The sequence below is a fragment of the Dicentrarchus labrax genome, unplaced genomic scaffold (assembly GCF_905237075.1).
Source record: "Dicentrarchus labrax unplaced genomic scaffold, dlabrax2021, whole genome shotgun sequence".
Lineage (NCBI taxonomy): Eukaryota > Metazoa > Chordata > Actinopteri > Moronidae > Dicentrarchus > Dicentrarchus labrax.
In genome coordinates this window covers 26384413-26407009 of record NW_026136714.1, presented here as the reverse complement: position 1 = coordinate 26407009, position 22597 = coordinate 26384413, and the positions used below count along the sequence as shown (strand labels likewise).

At 39.6% G+C, this 22597-nt stretch overlaps 2 protein-coding genes and 1 long non-coding RNA gene across 4 annotated transcripts; 1 reads left to right on the top strand and 2 right to left on the bottom strand.

Moving 5' to 3' along the window:
* Positions 1-774: 774 nt before the first annotated feature.
* Positions 775-4419, bottom strand: gcnt4a (glucosaminyl (N-acetyl) transferase 4a). The gene is made up of 3 exons (XM_051422172.1): positions 4173-4419; positions 3842-3912; positions 775-2859 (listed from the first exon to the last, which is right to left on the bottom strand). The coding sequence occupies exon 3, from the start codon at positions 2856-2858 to the stop codon at positions 1575-1577; it is 1284 nt and encodes a 427-aa protein (XP_051278132.1). The 5' UTR covers position 2859; positions 3842-3912; positions 4173-4419; the 3' UTR covers positions 775-1574.
* Positions 4420-4581: 162 nt separating this feature from the next.
* LOC127375835 (ankyrin repeat domain-containing protein 31-like) lies at positions 4582-20600 on the bottom strand. Its single transcript, XM_051422161.1, has 12 exons — positions 20505-20600; positions 17227-17504; positions 14960-15121; positions 14676-14818; positions 13472-13646; positions 11879-12048; positions 11570-11660; positions 9755-9851; positions 7753-8347; positions 6945-7085; positions 5515-5647; positions 4582-5233 (listed from the first exon to the last, which is right to left on the bottom strand). The coding sequence occupies exons 1-12, from the start codon at positions 20591-20593 to the stop codon at positions 5079-5081; spliced, it is 2229 nt and encodes a 742-aa protein (XP_051278121.1). The 5' UTR covers positions 20594-20600; the 3' UTR covers positions 4582-5078.
* Positions 5589-21921, top strand: LOC127375847 (uncharacterized). Of its 2 annotated transcripts, none has more exons than XR_007887460.1 (4): positions 5589-5675; positions 5949-6013; positions 13241-13354; positions 21664-21921. It is a non-coding gene; the product is annotated as an uncharacterized LOC127375847 (long non-coding RNA). The 2 variants fall into 2 exon arrangements; XR_007887459.1 differs by lacking the exon at positions 21664-21921 and adding an exon at positions 13581-14702.
* Positions 21922-22597: the final 676 nt, after the last annotated feature.

Here is a 22597-nt window from a genome sequence, read left to right as displayed (position 1 = left end):
AGGGTGTAGTCTGTTGTGCATGTTGAACCGTATTGTGTTACACAGTTAGGTGTTTCAGTTGTCTACCCTCACTGATATAAATAGACTTGACAAAATAAAAGAAACACCTGTGTGTGACATAACTAAGCAAGACTGTCCAGTAAATTTAATATCTGAAAAATTTATTTAAATTAATGCAAAAATTGAGGTAAATTCAACATTGCCATAAAGTAGCTCATTAAAGACCTCAGTGTGCTTTTAATAAAAGTGCTTGTTGTCGAATGGCAGCATCTTGCAGGCTGCGTTTTTGTAATTGCAACTGCAAATAGCAATCTGTCAAATGTGTTGAAGTGAGAAAGCAGGCAGTGTGACCATCTCTCTCTAGCTCTTTTTTCATTCCTCACATCCATCACTACAGCCGGGTGCTACACCATGAATGCCTCCGAGTACAGGCTGTTTGAAAGTGTGCGCTGTTATCAGTGTTTAGCACGCCTCGCCCCTTTCTCTGCTGAACCTTTGCACTGATTGTGGAAAAGAATTTCCTCCCTGAAGACAAATAATCTAGCTATCAAATCTATCTATCCTTCAGAACAGATATACACACTTTTACCACACATACTGATGCCTTCATTTGCAACACTGTTCTCACATGACACCCATGCTTCGCGGCAATCGTGTGTCTTTGTGCGCACGCTGTTACACAAATATTACAGGTATGTGCTTATTAAGACATTGCTCCACTAGTGATCAAATACTCCACAGTGTATATTGAATAAATGGGGAAGCTATGAAAAGTCATTTGTTATTCTTTAATAAGCCAGAGCTTGTTCAGAGATGTGACTGACTACAACAGATCATTGCTGACAGCCTGAGACCACAGTCCAAACAACCCACCATACTTTTATTCAGGAATAAATAAATCATCAAGATCACAAACTTTCATAATAAGCTACACTTTTTCAACTCAATTCCTATCTATATTTACAGAACACAGAGTCTTTGGCATATCTACTCTCAATAAGAGTAGTCTGAAATCAAACTCGAGATCAGCATGGACGTGATATTGAGTGGCATTTGGTTTTAGGATGACATTTCCTAAAATAACATTATTCCTGTAGACATAGGCACTTTATTCATTTCCTTCTGTCACTTATTAAATGCTGTGTGTGGTCAGTGACACACTGACAATGATTAGAATGTATGAAAAAATGATCGATAGAGAATTTAAATCCCTTAGCAATACTACATTGTAAAAATAATTCACTAAAAGTAAACATCCTGCAAACATTATTTAGAAACATTAGTGAAATGTACCTTCTAAAGTAAAGGAACTTTCCACTATGTCAAATCACTGATGTATTATAAATGCAGTGTTTTCATGTTGCAGTTGGTGCAAATAGTGTATCTCCATATATTGTCAGGTAGTCTTAATTATAGCGATGCACATTCCATGACTTTATCATGTGTTTTTTTGGGAAATCTTAACCTCCAAAGTAGACCGGCCTGGATCTCAGTGACTGAGTAGATGCACTTGGTTACACTGCCTTTCTGTAATTTTGCACCTACCCTGGAATTACTTCCTCTTTCCTTGAGTATCATATTTGCACACGTTTTTCCATAAGCTTCTCCTCCAAACACTTAATCAGGATCGGGTCCACTTTGGGGTCAAATTTATTAGCAAACCAGTGTCCATAGTTGAGGAGCCAGCGAAGTTCAGCGGCTCCGTAGATGCAAACACTCCGCATGTGTGTACCCGTGCAGGCTGGGTAAAGCTTACCCTCTAAATAATTCCATTTAACCAGTCGTGTCTTACTCCTCAGATCCGTCACATCCGCTTCTGATCTGGGAATGTGTCCGGGAACCCCAGGGAGCCTGACAAGGGTGGCCCAGAAGTGTTCGTCTGGTGAGTATGTGTCAGCAGACCATGTCAGAAAGTCTTTTGCCACCTGGCTGCCACTAATGTGATTCACAAAATCCCATGATAGGACAAAATATGCGCTGCCAATGAACATCTCGATGCCGTGAGGAGGAACATCTTTGGCCACTGTAGTTTTGACAGGAATACGGTGGTACTCATAAGGCACGTTTTTCAGCTCGTGCTGGAAGCCAAAGCGCTGTTTCTTGAGTTCACTGGGTCGGCTGGACTCCAGCATGTTACTGCCATTCAACTGTTCCAGCTCCATTACCAGTTCATAGTTTGACTTAAGAGGAAAGTCCTGGCCACAAAGGTTGATGACGTACTTCCACTTGACCTCCGACATCAGCAGGTCAGAGAGGCAGTTTAAGTCAGCATTAAGCCTGCTGATGTGTGCATATTCCACAGACTCCAATTTTGAGGCAATAAACACATTTGGAGTACACTGAGCCAGGTTTTTAATTGCCTTTATAAACGCTGGAGAGGACTTTTGATCATAGTGAATGCAATAGATGTTATGAGGCGCATAGATGGCGTGGAGAATCCGCTCCACCATGGGCGCATTCTTATGCACCACCAGGGAGTAAGCCAGCGGAAAGCTCCGCTCTGCATCCGACACCGGTACCTCATTGTAACCCCTGGTTTTGATAAACGTTTGACAGTCTGCCGTCAAGCTCACAGTGCTATCATCGTCCACGTCAACAATGGCTTTCCGCTTTATCTCCAGAGATTTTCCTATCTCCACTGGGTCGAGCTCGTAGATGGCGGTGCAGTTGACGTCATACTTGCGGTTGTGGATCCCTGATAAGCTGGCAGTGATTCCATAGGGCTCGATGTAGATGCCGTCCCTCACTGTCACTTTAATGTAGACCAGCTTGAGCAGACAGACCACCAGCAGAGACAGAGAAAACAGGAAGCACCTGTGTCTCACTCTATGTATGTAGTGGGCACATCTTATTTTCATTCTATAAACAAAGGAATAAAAAATACATGAAAATGAGCATTCAGGTTTATTATGTCGTTACCTACTGTAGGTGGTTGTTAAAGAAGAGCAATGAAGTGGGTTCAATATCTAAAGAATTTTAAGTAGCCTAAGTGACAGCATGATGTGAATTATCATTATTGCATTACTTTAATACAGTTCTAGTCATCCTTACAGTTTAGTTAACTAAAACTAAACAAAAAGCTAAAACTATAGTGGAATAAAAAAAAAAATTTGACATTAGACATTACAAAAAACAAAGACTAACTGAAACAATATTTTATACTTACAAAATTAACTAAAATAAAATATAAATATACAATATTTTTTAGTTTTAGTTTTTGGTCCAATGTGGCGACACAACAAGCATTGGTGCTTATGTTTATTGAGACTGCGAAGTCTCCATGACTGTGAGTCAATGTGTTTGTATTATAATAGCTATTCTGACAAATACTAACACTAATACTAAAACTTATACTGAACAGGGTGCAAACTACATATAAAAATACGATATATGAAAACACACCTAAAATATTGATAATATGCAATATTCCCATTTCTTTCTTGTTTTTTTGTATCTTTATCATCATGCATCTGCATAAATTTTAGGTTAGTATTGATGTATGCCATTAACTGATTATTATAAAGGCTATCGGAGGATGACATACCAAAAAAAGGGAGCTCCTCGGAAAGCCATGGTATATTTAGCACACTGATACTGAAACTAATAACTAACTAATAACCATAAACGAGCAAGCCCACTCTGAAAATTTAACTGAAACTAAACTGAATTGAAAAACGAAAAGTGTATGGAAAAATATAAAAACTCTAACTCTGCCTCACATATTTACCTCATGAACGCACCAGCTGAACATTTCAAATGCTTATAGTTAGTTTTTTTGCTCTGATAATAGTGTTTCTGAAGCCAGTAAAACAGAATGAATGATGTCCATGCTGTAAATTACCTTGCTCTCTAAAGTTGTCTTTGAGCCGCTCTCGTGCCATGCAAACTTCTCCCACAGTTCCACGTGAGGACCTTGATATAACGAGACATTTGTGCAGTGAGTGAAATGGTAAGAACCAAGGAGGGAGGACGGAAAAGGAAAAAGACGAATGAGGCAAACTGGGAAACATCCTGCTTTATATATGAGGAGCAGTTCTACGCTCTGGAATCAAACTATGCGTCTCTGCATTACGCACCAGCGCCTGAAAGATCTGCGCTCCAATACAAACACACAGCCGTCAACTGGGTGAAGTGGAAAAGCACATAAGAAGGCGAGGGAGCACGAAACTTACCACATGCGTAAAGAAAGCGCGCTTCGGTAGAGCCGAGCCGTCTTGAGTCCCCTCTGCTATGTCCGGGGCTCCATCGCGGACTGGAGCGACTACTGAGAGGAGTGGCAGGAGGGGAGGGGAGAGTGGAGGGGGGAGTCCCCGGCAGCAGTTCACCGCCTGCCCACATCCAGCACATCACCACCACCCGATACATTCACCACCCTTTCACTAATGATTAACTGTCTTCAGCACAAGCGAGCACACACAAGCACCCGTCAGTGTCCCTGTACAGTCTTATCTGTGTGCACACCATCTACAGTATGCCAGCCTGGAGCTCAGCCATGACTTTATACTGCCTGAGGCCAGAAGTGACAGTTCCAACCTGCAGCTCCAACAACCACACCAAACCAAACACTTTCATAATCAGCTATCTTTATTGTTTAACAGTGAAACGGTTAACATTGCAAATACTATAGATACTGCAGATAAACCTGTAGTAAACACTTTACAGATATAGTGTGAAACTACATCCTACTTCCACACGGCCAAATAGAGCTGAAGCTGTCTGACATAAACAATTACAACATGAAACCGGAAGTACAAATAACAACAAACTCATATAATACTTTTCAACCATATTCACTCAGTGGAAGTCACATTGTACCCCCCTGTACCCCCCAATCATGAGTGGTCAGTTTATCAAGCAGGTCCACCATGTTGAACCGCCATGTTTCTACAGTAGCCCAGAACGGAAAAACACAACACTGGCTCTAAACAGGGGCTTTTGATAGTTTCTTCCTACACACCTGGAGGGCTGAGCTGTATTTAAATGATTACAATCTGCAACTTCACCACTTCGCCACTAAATCCTACACACTGGTCCTTTAAACTCTCAAACAGTTATGGACAAAATGTGGGGAGAGATAATTATAATAATTCACTCCCCCAGTCTTCAGACTCTGAATATTCTTTCTTCAAGAGCTTCTCCCAGTAGATGTTCAGCCTAGCGTTTGGCAGCAGTTCGTCATCATCCACCAAATGGATTATTTTGATTTTCATGAGACGGCTCAAGCAGGATGCCTCTGCGAAAAACAGAAAAGGAATTGAAAAACATGCAATGTCTTTTCTATTTATAAACGTACGATTCATTTTAATGAGGCTGTTTGCGACAGTGGTCGGAGAGGCTCCAGGTGAGAGACATGTGAGGTAGGTGATTAATTATTGACAGAGAAAAAGCCACGCTTCAGTGGCTGGCTGCCGCTTCGCTTTATTTGTTTGAGTTGCTCTGAAGGAAATGTCAAAGGCAGGATGTATGTTGCGCTGAGGCAGGGGTTAGGCATGTCAGCAGACAGGAACTACAGACCTGTGGTCAGCATCTCCCGAGAAGATCCGGCCTTCCAGTGCTGAACATCGTCCTCAGGATATGTCTCTGGAGTGTTTCCTTCAGTCTCCATGTTCAATAAGTAATGAGACAAAGGTTTGTCTCTGAACGTCACCTGGGGAAACAGTGGAAAGAGTCCATCGGTAATAGCTTTTAACACCACTGACATGTCTGTTTATGAATAATGACTTATTAATGAGTGTCAGTGATATGGTGGGATATGTGAAACCCGAGGGCCTATCAAATGTCTTTCAGCATTACTCTGAAACAACAGGCCTCTGTAGCACTACACTTTTACAATTTTCTCAATGAGATGGAAGATATGGAGCAGGAGGAGTGTGTGTGCTGGTGCACAGTCCTACTGTGAACACTCAATAATTTACAGCCTAATGCTGTGTCTTGCCCCGTCTCCACAGACCCTTACTGGCAGGCAGGAAACAGCAGAAAGGTGAACCTTGTTCCACATCAACAGCTGAGAAAGGTAACGAATCTGTGGAATTCTTCACAGTCAACTAAATTGGCTTAAAAAGATAACAGAAATTAAAGCTGCAAGCAGCGCTCAATATATAGCACCTTTCATATATATACATGTATCTATGTATATATGTAGAGATGGGGGGGTTACACACAATGTTTATTATCCACCAGTGTCTCATTTAATTCAAAGTCTAATTTCCAAGGGAGTGGTCCAAGGTTATTATAGTTATAGTTATATAGTTTTAACTAAAACTAGGTGTAAAAAAGCATTTTAGTTACCTGAATAGTCTAATATTCCTGTTTACATGCAGCTGTGAATAGTCTGATGAACATAACTGTTATGACTACTCTAGGTCCTACAGAGGAATTTCCCTCCTTTTCCGACTTCAGTCATGAGAAGCTGCTTGAGCCATTTTGCCAAGATTTTTTCCCAAAGTTTTCCATCGGTGGTGGACTTTGACCGTGTGAACACAGCCTCACTCTTTCATTTGTTAAATCAACTTCTTGAAAAGGTTGGCGTTGCAACATTTGAGCATATTCAAAAACCTGTTGATATGTGGTTGTTTCAGGTACGGATGGTGAAACAATGAAATACAGTCCAGCAATGCCAGTCAGAGTAATACATCCATGAGTTTGAAGGCTTATCAGATACTGCACAGTGGTTTATATGGGACAAAACTGGAATGAGACTGGAAATCATTTTGTCCTTCTGAACAGGTTTAAGTTTTTTCTGCATCAAGAACCCCACTATAGAGGTCTCATGGGAGTGAAAAAGAGACTTCTGTTTCATGCAGTGATATTGTCTGTCTGAACATGGCCTTAGGCTGTTTATGTGAGTTACAATGAAAAGCCGACAGATAGAGTATTTTCTGTTTCTGGAGCCATTCTTATGTTTTGAGTGTTGTGAAAGGGATTAAGGCAGCCTGCTGTCTAACCTTGTTCCAAGCGTATGCTGAGCTGACAGGGATGTTGTTACCAAGGATAGACTCCAGCCAGCGTTCTGGAGCCACATGCAACTTGCCTTTACTGTCTTTAATCGAGCTATCACAAAGCACATGAGCAAAGTGCCAGTGACCCTGCAGGGGCAAGATAAACAGCCTTTGAATCATAGCAGTACTGGCAGCAAATAGCCTATGTCACCAGTACTGCAGTAGCACATACTGTATGTCTGTCAGCGTTAATGAATGACAATAGTTTCAGCCGTCAATGATTCATTGTCTTTTTGGAACAAAGTGCAGAGGAAAGGTTTAACATACATAAACACATTATGTATGTGCCTGTAGAGGAATCATTTTCATGGACTTTGAAGACATTTTCTTTAACTAAGAAGTGCTGTCTCTATCTATGTTAAGGATGAGCCGAGCAAATTATTACCCTTCTTGTCAAGACTTTAGGTTTAATTGACACTTCCTAAGGCCCGTCGTTTTTTCCTCTAATCCTAAATATTACACACTAGAACTTTAAGATGTGACTATATAAATGTGACTAATCATTTAACCATCTTCATAATTTGGTTGTCTTTTCAAGACCGATGAGCCTAGCACATAGAATATCTAAATACAGGAAAGGAAAAAGTTGGCAGAGGTGCTGACCAAGGCCTGCTCAACTCTTATTGGAGCACAATAATTTAGCAAGTTAGGAAGGGTTATAATCTGCTGGTAAACAAGTGGTGTCAGTGGTGACAACTATAAAAAGCTTCTGCACAAGGATTAAATAGCTTTTATGACAAGAGCTTTGCCTGACCTTCAACAACAACTGTAGAGTACTTCCAGTTTGCATGACTCCACTCTGTATTAGCTTCGAGAGATGTCTGCTGTTGTCTTCAGCTCTTGTCTGTATCAGGGCATTATTTCCTCTTTTCTGAAAGTTGATGTGTTGTGAAGTATTTTGCGGTTGCAGGGTGTTGCTCTGACAGCTGCTGGCTTTCTTATTCAGCACATCAGTGTGTGTCAGCATCTTCTTCCCCTGCGTTAGTAATGAAGCAGAAGGTCTGGACATTGTAAGGTTCCTGGCATTGTTTGGAGGAACTGATCTTAACAGTTGGGGCTGTGTTGCTGTTCTATGGCCTTCCTTTCTTTGACTCTCTTGATTACAGCTGTGTGAGTCACTAGCTTTAGGAAAGGTGGGTGTGGAAGCTTGAGTGCAGAACTGATCTTGCTGCTGTCTGGCTACGGTACTGCTCATATGGTTTGGAGGGGAAAGTTTGGCCTTTGTGGTTACATACACTTCTACCAAATGCAGTTGCTTCTGGAGAATCTCCACCAAAGTCCTCTGATGTGAAGCGATGGAGACGAGTTGACCTCTCAACACACGTTGCCGAAGGAAGTCGGACACACTCCTGCGCAGAGAATCAAACAATACTGCGGTTTATTTATAAGCAGTGTGCTGGCACAATGATAATAGCAACCTTTAGTTGTTTCTTTCAGAAGAACTGTATAAAGAAAGACTGACCTTAGCAATTAATAGAAACCACAATATTTTTTTAAAGCAAGAAACAAACTGCATTGAATTTCATTTCTACTAAACAGGTGACAGTGAAAAGAGACAGGTCAGACTGAGAAAGAGAGAGGAGTGGCACAGTTCAGTTGGGTTCAGACCTTTATTGTTTCAGCAGAAAGAATTAAAGCAACAACAAAACAGTGAAACAACTGAAGACTTTATGGTTTTATTGTTTTTTTCTATTTAAACCTGGTTTAAATTTTTATTTTGGCTATCAATCGTAGCTCTTATTACATTATCACCATTTGCAGAGGTCTGGTTATGAAGCAACTTTTAATAACCCAGTTTAACACAAGGCCTAATAGCAAAATAATAAATAGAAATACATTCGCAGATTACTGAACTGATAAAAATACAGCCTATGGTATACTGTGTTTGTTCTTGTCCCCTGTTCATTAAAGGGATGACATTGCTGACAGCTGCTTCCTGTCTCTTATCCTACATCACTTGCCACAAAATGCTATTTTATTTCATTCTCCACAACCATTTGGCCGCTCCTGGAAATTATCTTTGAAATGATCTATGAGTGTGATTGTATCAAAAACATTTACAGTAATTATCCACTGCATGTTAAAGCTGTGCACAGCTAAGGTAACTACAGATGGCCAATCAGGAAGATATAAAGGACATTCACAACTGTCGATTTAAGAAATAAGTTTAATTTGCCTTTAGCTTTGCCTCATTTTCATCTCCACATCAGTGGTTTAGATTAGTTGAATTGTGGGCTTGTTTGGAACCTCCCAGATGTCTCGCAGAGTCACCATGTCCTCAAATCAAATCAATCTCAGCAATGTGCGTGAAAATTAATCTAAATCAGTGACGTCAAAAAGTAATGTCTCAAAAAATTAATTGCACTTTATTGAGTTAGAAAATCTCACTAATAAAAAATCTAAATTTAATCTATAATGTCAAGAATTTTCAAGTGTAATTTCTTTGATCCTGTCTGCCCTACTCACTCTTGTCTTAATATAATATATAATAGTGTAACATTTAGGAGGATCTAATGTTAGAAATGTATTGTCAGGCTGTATTATAACTGTGTACTAGTTTTTATTATTTATGTAAATATGTCAATAAAGACTTACTCAACTTACTGCATGCATATACTATGCAGTGTGAGTAAGTAGTTAGCTTTCACTTGATGTTGCCATGTTCTGAAAATGACAGCATTGTGTAACACAATAGCTTTGCTGCTGGCTCACAAAGCTTCACTTAAGTCAAGGATGAGAGAAGTTGCTGAACTGACCGGCATTTTTTGGCAAGATTATCCTTCTCCGACTGCTGTTTGCCGAGCACCTCAATCAGCACATTCTGGATATGTGTCAGAGCAGAGAGAAATCTTCCTGAAAAACAGCACAGCTCCAGTAAATTATTCACATTCAGTATGTGTCTGGTTGTTATTTGAAACCAAGGTGGCATATAATCTCCTTTGCATTACTATTGTATTATGGTGTATAATTGCTGCGTGTACTAAAAAACATTAAAATGTAAATGGTATATTACTGCAGCTGCCAGTGAAGCGGCAGCAATATTATTGGTAGAGAGGAGTTTGTGTGGCTCAGGTCAGTTGCTTGACGTCCCCCTGGATCCAGTCTTGTTTACAATCTATCTATAATTTTGTCATCCTGATTGTCCATACTGTAATTTTACAGTGTTGGTCTATTTCACAGACAGGGCAGCTATTGCAGTGGTTCCCACCCTGGGGGTCGCCAAATTTCATGGGGGGGTCACAAGGCCTTCTTGATTTTAAAGGGGAACTTGGCAACTCTAGCCATTTCTTCGCTGGTTTCACTTTTGTCGTTGCATGTTTTCTCAACGCGCTCCCCCTACAGCTCTGGGACGTATATTTCAAAACACTGTCGTAAAAAAAACTCACTTGCGGCACCCTCCTCCCCCTTTCTACCCATGATGCGCATTTGTTGACAGGCAACTTTTTTCGTGTGGAGCAATGTCTACCGAGGTGGGTAATTCATTCATCATCGCTTGTTCTTATAGCCGGCGTGGCTAACCAGTATTGAGGGGGGTGCGTGCGTTTATGTGGAATTGCCGTAAAGCAGTTCGTGTTTCTCGCTCGTTCTCGCTTCTCACGATACTTCCTATGTCCAACTTAACGGGACGGTAGTCCCAAAGTTGCAAGGTTGGTTTTCCGCCTGGGGACGCTAGGGGGAGCGGGGAAAGTCACCATTAACACCGGAACAGGCCATTTAACCATCCAAATGATTTCTAAACGGGTTTATTAAGTTGAAATAGTTGCCAAGTTCCCCTTTAAGAGGTATATAAAAAAATGTTATGACCTATGTCGCAAAAACATTTTGTTCATTTCTGTGAAGAGAACTAAATGAAATTGTTATTCTTAAACCTGAACACAAGCTATAGTCACTGAGCCTTCACTCTCTGATTAATAGCCTCATCCTGAAGTATGCAGGTAAAACAACCAAACAAAACAAGAAGCCTATTAGGTATGTATGAAATTTAAAATTGTATAAAAGTTACTAAAAATATCAGTAAAACCCATCTCATGTACTGAGTCCTTGCTGCAGCAGCCCAGGGTTCGAATCCGACCTGCGGCCCTTTGCTGCATGTCATCCCCCCTCTCTCTGCCCCCCTTTCCTGTCTGTCTTCAGCTGTCACTATATAATAAAGGCAATAAAAGCCCCAAAAATGTATCCAAATTCACACAGACTTCCTGCAGTTATTGTGTTCACTGTTTGGGTTCACTGTACAGTTTAACAGTTCTTCTCTACTGTTATTGTTATACATTGACTATAATATGAAATATCCATAAAATACGGCACTTAGTCGGGGTTGTCAGTTTACTCGATGATAGAAAACCACTGATCTGTTGATGTCTGTCTGTCATGGATAAGGGATCCACTGTTGCTCTTCCCAAGGTTTCTTCCATGTTTTCCCTCATTAAAGGAGTTTTTCCTTATACAAAGCGAGGGTCTAATGATAGAGGGTGTTGTATACTGTATAGATTATGAATTTGGTATTTGTGATAATTGTCTATTAAATAAAACTGCCTTGACTCGACAGGCTGGACTGTTTGCTGCTGCTCTACCTGTATCCCCAACACCTGCCAGAGGCCAATTTGAGATTTCGGTTTGTTTCCTCTTCACATCCTCCAAAACCACGGCCACCGAATGACTCAGCTATAAGAAAAGATAATTAGTGACACCTCAAAGCTGTAAAAACAGTGAAGCTTTAATAAGTGATGCTGCATGTCTCCTAAAGAGAGGGACGACATCAGACTGGACCTGTGCCATAAATGGTTAAAAGACCTTTTTTGTCTATGTACATTTAATCCAGTCTCAGCTGACATTAATGCACACTTGAGTCTGAAGGAATTCAAAGTGTAAAGAGCTCTCACACTATCAGCGGTGGTGTCTTTCTTTCTCAGCTGAATGTCACCGGGCTCTCTGGCTCCGTCTCTGTCATCTGATTCTCTGGATTGTGCATTTGCTGTGTCATTGTGGCTGGGACTGAAGCTGCTCTGGCAGGAGAGCTGCATGTGGCAGCGAGCCTCTGAGGATGTGTCACCTGAAAGAATGCCACACTCAGATCTCAGTTGCAATCACCACTCTGAGAAATCCAAAGTCTTTAGGTTTCCCAAACTTGAGATAAAAGCAATAGGTCCAACACGATGTGTTCAGTGAACACACAACACTGACTAATCTAATCCCAGACTGTTTATGTGGGGGAGTGACTGGAGTGACTAACTGCAATATTAAATGAAAACAAATGATATGTTGCTGATATATGTTTTTTGTGTGCTGCCTGCCTCCTCCCGTTTTCTGTTGCCCTCTTATTGGATACTGTCTCAAACTAGTCTCCATTGAAGTTCATTTTGTTTTTATCTGATTGTTGTAGGATCTGGGAAAACTCATGTCGAGGTCAGGACACATCTTGTAAACAACATGACAGGCCTCAGCGTGGGTTCTATGCCGAAGTCTTTTTGTTTCAAATCCGAAACATTTATCTGGGACAGGCAAAAGTTGGGTAGTCTGCACTAGGGTTAGACGAATGCTCAGCTAGGTTTTCAGTATCAAATACTCACCTACTTATCATAGTTTTTTGAAGTAGGGTTGTATGAGGTACTTCTCCATAGTAGACCGCCATCAGCGCATGGAAGCTAAGCAATGCACTGCATTGTGAACAGGAGCTTCAGCAAAAGGTATTCTAGCCACATAAGAGAATCCACCATACTCCATTGACAAAAACAATTATTTCCCCTCACACGGTAGTTGCTGGTACACTGCTGCCTCAGTTGGTTAATTTGTTTGTGTTATTGTGTGACTTTGGTGTTTTAGCAACAAACATTAGTTGCTACAGATTGAGGCAACAGTGTACCAACAACTGCAAGGTATAATTACTACTTATGTCAAATGAGTCTGGTTCCTTGGAGAGAGGTAAGTCAGTAAAATATTATACTTATGGTGATTCACCGACTATTGATAAGTACCTCATACAACCCTGCTTCAATAAATCTGAACTAATTCTTTAAGGCTTGAAAGGTTGCAATGTATTTAGAAAAACAGGGATCGAAGCAACTTTTCTAACTTCTCTAACTACTAGAGCATTGTCCATTCTCTGCTGTGCATCCGTATTCTCAAAACGCTCACATGTTCCAGAATATGGCTAAATACACAGCTTCCTTTAGTCACTAGCTCAGTTGGCTGTAAGTATTTGTTGTTTGCAACCAATTTAAGCAAACCTTGTTGTGTTTTTGCAGTGAAACCAGGTCAGCTGTGGAATCCACGGTAACTGCAGTGAAACCAACTAACTGCAGCTGCTGTGCTCAAGAAGAAGCAACAAGTTTCAGATCCAGCGTCTAAAACTACAGGAGGTGAGTGTATGATACTCAAAGCATTTCATCAGAGTAAAACCTAATGACAAAACACATGTACTGAAAGAAAACAGACTGATTTCTGAAGTCCAGTATGGAATGTGGAAGGTGGCTCACCTGCCTGTCTGTACTGTGCAGGTGCCTCACAAAGGTGCTGATGAATAACAGAAGATGCTTGGAAAGTTAAGAGTAGCTCTTTGATATTGTCCTCCTCTGCCATGTCTAGTGCGCTGAGGCCACCGACATTCCTGTCACTGGCATTTGACCCATACTGGAGAAGAAGCTTCACTACCTACACAGCACACACATATCACCTCTTGTTAGCCTGTAGATTTTGATACTGTACAAAAATAACAATGAAATCCAAACATTACAATGTCAATGCTCCTGTGTTCACTGGAGGCACTCTTGTTCCATCAGCATCCAACAAAGCTGATGAACGATTTATTCAGTTTATTACAAAATCCCCTAGTATGCCTTTTCCACTAACATGGAACGGGCTCCGGTCTGGTTCGCACACCAGTGTTTAGAACATTTCAACCAAAAATAATCTGGTTCAGAACCTGAAAAGCTGGTTCTCAGCTGGAACCAAAAAATAGCAGGTTTTCCTCTGGAAGGAAGTGAGGTCAACAAAGTATGTATAGTGAGGCCTGTTACAATAATTACATTATTGAATGCTGACCTAGCTAATACCCCTTGTGTTTACATGCATGTTTGTTTCAGTGCTAGAATAACCAGCCTCATGAATGAACAGGAAAATTACTATTATTAAACTATTATAACTCTTTGAAAGGGTGCATTGGCATTATAGCAGTGGCATAAAATGGTCTTAAAATGATAATAATATTGTTAATCGCAGTTATTTTTGGGACAATATATTGTCCAACAAAGTAGTTATCATAACAGGCAAATTAAACCTGTTTCTGATCTGTATATGGCAATTTATAAACCACTGTCTCATCACCAACAGCAGAATAATACATTATTATTATTTAGTACATCATATATATTTCAAGTAAAAGGCCTTCTTTTTAAAAGGAAGGACAAACAATTTTAATATTTACAAGATCAAACTAAAATCTATTTAAATATAAGGTAGAGGAACACTGTAATCCAGTGAGAAAAAGTGAAAGAAAGTGAAAGAAGAGCTGTAAGAGCTGTGCAGTATACATGGGAATAAATGACGGTATATATATTTGAATACATTTCTCACCTTTTCCCTGATGGTCTGAATAAATCATTAAATTTGTTGTTAGTCTTCATTTCAAACTCTGAAAACATCACACTCTCTATGGACATGTAGAAAGTGTCTCTCCATCACCTGATAGTGTCCAGTGGTAACGGCATCATGTAGGGGTGTGACGCCATCACAGTTTCTAGCGTTAACATTAGCTCCAGCCCTCAACAGCTCCTCAACCACTGCCTCATCACCCACAGCAGAAGCTTCATGGAGGGCTGTCCAGCCTGACAATTCAAGCCAACAATTACTCATAAAAGATGGTTTTGTGTTTGACAATTAATAACTGTTTCAGGTGTGACAGATGGAGGTAAAATATCTCAGAATATACAAGCGATCAAGTGCAAATAAACTAAGCTGTGACCAACCTGCGTAGTCCTCTATGTTGACACTGATCCCAGCTTGAATGAGTGCTTTGACTTGTGCCAGATCTTCTCTCTGGCACGCTTTGTGCAGCTGAGTCTCTCCCTTTTCATTTCTCTTGTTAAGTTGTCTCTTGGTGTGGATTTTCACACATTGCAAGGCATTTGCTGTTTTGAAGATGAATAAAATTAGTAGTAGGAGTAGAAGTAAATAAAGATAAAACATGCCCAAACAAACACTCTCACAAATCAGAGGGAAAAGTACTTTCAGTTACGGTGATACAGTTGCCAAAATTACAGAAAAATATTTGTGCAGATTCTCCTCATAAGAAGAAATTGTTCTTGTTTTTACAAGATTCTTTTCACATTATAACAAGATATTTTTCAAGTTACTATGAGGTATTTCCTTGTCATTACTAGATACCAAATTAAACTTTTATCTTTTAGATCAGAAGAAGTTCAACTTCCTCCAGTGTAAATGGAAAAACGATCAAATTGACAATGTACACATGATACTAAATTATAATAACATATAATATATGTGAGAATGAAAAATGCCACTCAACTGAGTTTACCGCAAAAACGAGCTCACTTGTTCACAGGTCACACATAAACCATCCTTGGTTAAACACCCATAAACCAGTGATGGTTTATAATGATTCTGTGTGAACACTGAGCAACACCCACCCTTTTGCACGTGCTGCACAAAGGTTAAGTGTGTGGTGGGGGGTGCCTGACGAATGCATCGTCTTCACAGAAAAAGGGTACGGGATTAATCAAATGGGCTTCGATTACAGTAGAAAAACAATGGTAAAATTCTATGGCCCAAAACAAAATACTAGTTTAAAAAAGTTGAAATAGTTTCAGAAGTTAACTACACATAAAATGGCAAAAAAGTAATTTAATTTCTTAAATCACTATGCAAATATGAGTGTAGTTGAACTACCAGCAAGTTACTGCAAAATGTAGTTAAACTAATACATGCAATCCCCACCGCTGCGTACAGACCCATACATGCAGGTACAAGGGAACCATTGTTGTGTCAGTGTTCTATATTCTCATCTTCTATACCTGCATAGTTGTTAGATGGACACTCGTTTTCAGTTCAACTGTATTTACTGCAGAAACCTTATCATAAGAGGTGTGTCTACTTATTGTACTCACAATGAACAGCGCCCTCCTGTGTAACAATAGTGTCAATCCACATAAGCCTGTACCACCTCAGGACTCCATACCTTAAGTAGGCACTACTTTACAACATACACAGTAAAACAGAGGCTGTAGATTTTTTTTGTAGTTCCCCAAACCTAAAAAAAGGAACTATTGTTAGCCAATCATCTCTTTGTTATCGTCTGTAGCCCTTTAGTGTTGGCAGGTAGAACATGCCAATTTGAACACAAATTAAACAAAGCATGTTTTCTATGGGACTCATTAGCCCATCTTCAGGGGCGTGTCCAGTGGGGGGGCCAAACCTGAAATCTGATTTGCCACAACTAGTGCAACCCCATTATCCTTCCCTCTTCCAGTATTTTAGAGGCTGTAGTGGGCTCCATTTTAAAGCTAGAGTGAAGCTACTGGTATCATATGAAACTATGAATGAACTGATGACCTAACACATCCATTGGTGTCAACCTTGTCATGCTAGCAAGGGGGCTAAATAACGCTCCAAAGTTAGACTACATTTTGGCAATGGAAAAACTTGCATAGCCGTTTTCAACGGGGTCCCTTGACCTCTGACAAGATATCTGAATGAAAATGGGTTCTATGAGAACCCAGCAGTCTCCTCTTTTGTTATATAGTTATCAATCATATTATATGGTTGCTCCAGGCTGCAGTGTCTCATCAGGCAGTAATGGACCTTTTTCTTGTTTTAAAAGCAAATATATATCTTATAAAAACATAACAGTTTATCATGTTCAGTGTTGGGCAGTAAGGCATTATTAATAATAATATTACAGTAATAATATTACTTCCCCCCAGTAACTAGTGGTGTAACAAATAGCTAAAACACTGATCATGTTCTAATGAGAAAAGTTTGAATGATGATTTTGTGAAATAACCAGAAAGTTTAGTAATACAATGTAAGGTAAAGTGATGTGGTGTTATTACAAGAAACGCTTCTTGTGAATACAATGATTTGGTAACTAGTAATAACAAGAAAATATGCCATAAAAACATCTTGTCATAACATGAAAAAGCCAAAAATCAGGAAAGTGCACAAACAACAATATTCTGCTGCAACATGATGTTTCAGGAGATTCTAAAATCAAAACCTGATTGAGATGTAGAATTAGCATGGCCTGCTGCAGACCGGATACAGCTGGATGTATATGGCCCGGGTGGTTCGAGTCCATTTATCTTCCTTTTCTTTTTCGACTCTTTGTTGCCAACTTGTGAATCTAAATCACTTATTTCCATGTCCTCAGCTGCCCCTCTGCTTCGGCAGGCATTAAGATCACATAACAAGCTTACAGAGTCATCATCGGACAGTGATTCATCTCCATTCCGCTCATGTTCCCGAGTATAGTCGTCAGTCATCTCCAGGATGTCTCTGGAAGAAAAAGACACAGATACAGAGACAGAAGGCTCAAATGAAAAAATATCAAAAATACTGTATTTGCTGCTCGATAAAAAAAAAAAAAAGTCTTCCAATACGAGTCTTTTCTGTTTCTGACATTGTTGACAAAAAGGATTCATATGCAGGGTTGCCGCTTTTATAAGGATACATTTCATTCCAAAATTAAGAGCCAATAATTCATGCAGATGTTTACATATACCAGTCTAACCAGTACAGTGAAATGCAAAGACTTGAATGGTAGTAGAATGGCAGTAGAAACTCACTGCAACTTGGCCAGTTTAATATTGACCCAGATACAAGACTTTTTGTATTATAATGTTTTAGCCATAGGAAGGGAGGGCCTAGCACCAATGAAGAGAGACCCAAAAACACTAAATACAATACACAATCGAGAGACGAACCAACAGAACCCAGCCCAATTAGTTAAACCACCATTTTCTTACCATTCTCTAGTTATCCCGGCCCTGGCTACTCCTTTGTGTTTTCACACTTCTAAATAATGCAGGCTACCGAGACGACCATAAACCTAACCCTATTTTTGCTAAAAATCACCTACAGAAAGCATAACAGCCAATGACACAGCACAGTGATCAACAAATCGCTGTGTGCTTGTGGCCTATGCAGAGAGAAACAGACAGTAAGACAGTTTATCAGGCTTGGCCCAACACTCCAGGTGTATAAAAATCATCATATGAGAATGACAGAGAACACACAACTCAAACTCAGAGATTCTGGTAGGCTAAATCCTAGCACTTTTAAGCACCTCTTTATTGCTCAGTATATCCAAGCACTTTCAAGTACTTTGCAGACCCTTGGCAACCCTGCACATGATTTCTCTGGCACAAAACCTACTTGGATAGTAAAAGATGGTGGTTGACTGTTCATAGAAAGGGAAGAGCAGTTTCCTGTGACAAAATCACACTTATCCCAACCTTCTCGCCCTAACCCTGTTCCCTTTTTGGGTTTTGCAGCACTGACTCTGTCTGTGCTGTGAGTGCTGTCTCACTGAGACTAGGCGTGGTTAGCACAGCTCTTTTAGAGCTGCTCACTGCCATGGAGATTTCTGAGTAACTGGGCTTTGTGTTTGTACTGTGATTTCCCATGAGTTTGGGTGTGGAGATATTAAAAAAGCTTTCATTTACTGTTTAATTATTGTCTCCAGCTAAAGTGAATTAACTTAATTTATGATCTTTTTATACCATTGTAGGGATGAAGGAAATGCATTTCTCTCCAATGCACTCGCAGTAGAAAGTGCCTTGTTTGTGTTGAACCCAAAAATTACAAATAACAATGAGTCATGGCAGAAAAAGTATTTTCACTGAGTGGATCAGTGATCAATGCTCTAATGCAGGGTTCTCAAACTGCCAGCCAGCTTTTACGGCCCTTACTCCCACTCATATTGCGCTTTTTTGTAGTACCTGAACACTGAAGTTGCCCTCCTATGAGATGACAATACCAGCAGTGGCCCCAAGACAATTTGAGTTTGAGACCCCCGCTCTAATGCCAACTAAAACTACCCCCACTAGGAAATTAATAAATTGCTAAAACATAAAAACTGAAAGGTCTGAGCAATGTGCACTATCTCTAGCCTTAAACTGGGCGAATAGTATCGGGAAGGATTTAGAGGATAATTCACAGCTCTTATCTGAGTGGGTATAATGATGTGCTATTCAGGAATAAGTCAGCTCTATGACTTTCTGGATGATTTTCTGTCTTACATTAGCCTAACTTATAAATAAGCAAGAAATTAGCTATTATTAATTAATAATATTAAGAGCCAAGCATTGTGGGCTTGTATATAGCGACAACATACAGAACCTAATTCAAAACCAATGTAATGTTCAACACTGTTTGTTCATTAAGGTTTAGTATAATTACATTGAATAATTTAAAGTCCAGGTGAAATGAAACATGTCATTTTAACCCTTTAATATTGCATCCTTGGTTATATTATAATCCTATTTAACAATGTATGCCAAAACATTCACAAAAACTTAATTTCTTTGTATTTTACATCAAAATCCAATCCATCATTTTGTCTTCCTGTAAACTTACATAAGCAGCAACTAACCGATTTCAACCAATAACATTACTCCATTCACCTGTCAATCAATCTTCAACTTCAGAGAACATTCGTTAGTTAGCTAGCTGGCCACAACATGGCCGGTGTTTCAGGGGGTTCTTGTGATATATGAGCACACATACAATCATAGGTCAGAACAATGCAATTATAAAAACCTAAAAACCATGAGTGGTATTAAATGAAGAGATGTTTGGGACTCAAAAGAGCTCTTTTAGCTTTTAGCCAAATGATCTGAATCACTAGTGAAAGAGGAGCGCGAGGAGCGGCGCGAAGTCAGTAGCTAGCTCTTTACTGACAGCTAATTGAGTTTACACATCGACTGAGTTATTCAGTGAATGTTTAAACAACACACCAGTAGAAAAACATATCTCTCCTGTACATAAAACAACAGTAACGTAGAAAAACGTACCGTTAACATATGCCCTTGAGTCTGTAGTGCTTTGAGGACATTAACTACCTTAAACAGGGAGAATCATTTTGCTCCCTCATATTGAAATATGAGATTTACCGAACATGTGCACACATCTTCTGATTCTCTCCGACATCTCTTCTGAGAAGATATGGTAGATATGGTCATTTTAAAGCTGCAGTAGTAATAGGTGTCATTTTTATTTAAAACAAACGTGTTGTATGTTTGCTGAAACTTTCCCTAAATCCTGACAGTAGCACATGAGACAGATAATGTGTGAAATGATCAGGTTCCTCTGGCTCCTCCTAGTGCTCATAATGGTGTTTACAAGAATCTACCGGGCCCGGATGAAAACAACAGTGATACGTTAGGTGACTGCTGAGTCTCATTCCCAGGGCGTCAAATACAGACACTTTGGGACCCCCTCTTTCTCTGCTCTGATTGATTGTTTTCATCCAGACAGCTTTTTACAAGCCCTTACCTCAATTCAGACGTCCCATTCCTACTCAGATATTTGACATATGAATGATCCGCTAATGCTTGACAGGCACTTGATGTCAGTGAGCTCATGATGATGGTTTTGAGGGCGCAGGGGTGCTGCTGAGAATAAACTGGTTTATCTAGTGCCGGCCTGTGGCATAGGCAGTACAGGCCAATGCTAAGGGCGCCGTCCATCTGGGGGGCCACAATGGGGGAAGAAAAAAAAAAAAAGTGCAACTTTCAATATTTTTATACTAAAGCTAGTTGGCGCTATTATTTCTTAGTATGAAAAAATAAACCCACATTAATTTAACTGCACAGCAAAGCCTATTAAACAATAATAAGACTTTATGAAGCCCCCCACCCCCCCCCTCCTCTGACTCATTAGACTCTACCTGCTCTCTGAGAGATGGTGGAGTTTTCTGACGTCACCCCAGAAACCATTAACAATGGCAAAACCACCAAAACTGTCCGGTGCCCAGGGAAGGAAAAAAAGAAAAGAAGAGGAGGAAAAACGGGACAAAGACAGAGGTAGAGTGAAGATAATGTGATGAAATGATTTATCTGTTGCAGAACGATAGTAACCTTAGCCTAACAGTTAACGTCAGTCCATGTTATGGAGGGGCCAATAATATATATAATACTCCCACCTTCTATTTCTCAGGGACATTTGTAAAGATTACATCTATTCAGCAGCTGTTAACATTTGTCTACATTTTTATTTGTATTTATTATTGTTAGGTAACGTTTGCTCTGCTTGTAACAGTCACACACCTTTATATATCAGAGTTGGAAGCCTTGTTGTTTGTTGTGTTACAGTTCAGTATTGTCTAAAGTGTGTTTATAGTGTTAAACTTTACATCCATGTTAAAGTGCACATCATTAATGTTAATACATTCCCATATGTTATATTATACTACAATTTACTGCTTCTTTACATTCTGCTAATCAGCATTGCACTGTAATGACAATAAGATTAAATCTAATCTAATTTGCATATCAGAATAAATTGCACTGTATATCATTCATGTACAGTACAGTGAAAGTAATGCATCTCTTAGGTTGTTCATTTTTATTATTTAATTTTATTCTTGGAATTATTTCTTTTATTATTAGACTGTAACACCCAACTGTGTCTCTTACTCCTCTTCTCTCTTCAGATGCGCTGTTGAAATATCTAAATCCACTTCCTGCAAATCCTGGGCCATCTAATGTCATCACTGCTTCAACAGCATCAAGTGATCCCCCTTATATATCACTTGTTTACAGTTTTTATTTTGTAGGTAGTTAAATTTTATACTTTGTGTAGGCTATTTATTTTACATTTCTTGTATTATTTATTTCTAATTTATTATTTTCTTGTTAACTGTTTTGATTGAGCAACTTGTTTCTCTAAAAATAAAATAAAATGTCAAAGACAAAGCTCTTCAGTTTCTTTCGTGAGTATATGTATGTGTATAACTGGCAGTGGAATTTACTGCGATGCAAGGGGGGCGCCACCTAAAATCTTGCCTAGGGCGCCAAATTGGTTAGGGCCGGGCCTGGGTTTATCTCCAGTACAACTCATGCTTTCCTTACAGCATCAGGGTGAGATGAACTTTCAGTGGTTATTTGATTCCAGCCATACCGGAGTCCTACTTAAAATGCTTGAACCAAATGGTCTACTTCAATACCACTCACTAGATGGCAGCACAAACTGAAACATATGTTGGCTCATAAAACTGACAGACATGAAGTGACAGAGACAATGAGCACGTCATGTTCTTCTGGGGAGTTCAGCATCTTGTGTGGGACAATGATCAGAAAAAACAAATAATTGAAACACATGTAGTATATTCTACTGTAATTTTACTGTAATAGTGCCCAACAGATATTATCATAATAAATAGTAATGAAAGGTTTTGTTTTTGAGAAAACATACTTCAATTCTCCAAAAAGCACAACATAACAATAATAACTTAATATAATTAAGATAAGATATTCCTTTATTTATCCCCCTTAGGAGAAATTCAGGTTGACACAGCAGCAATAGGGCAAAGTAGTGCAAAACAGAACAAAGAATATCACAAATAAAAATATTACAAAATACAAAAT

Excerpts from the sequence above, each read along its gene's own strand:
- gcnt4a (XM_051422172.1), bottom strand. The coding sequence starts at position 2,858 with ATGAAAATAAGATGTGCCCACTACATACATAGAGTGAGACACAGGTGC.
- LOC127375835 (XM_051422161.1), bottom strand. The coding sequence starts at position 20,593 with ATGAGCTCACTGACATCAAGTGCCTGTCAAGCATTAGCGGATCATTCA. Across the intron at positions 17,505-20,504 it reads AATGGGACGTCTGAATTGAG|AGACATCCTGGAGATGACTG; the intron begins GTAAGGGCTTGT and ends TTTTTCTTCCAG. Across the intron at positions 5,648-6,944 it reads CAGCATACGCTTGGAACAAG|GTGACGTTCAGAGACAAACC; the intron begins GTTAGACAGCAG and ends CTGTTTCCCCAG.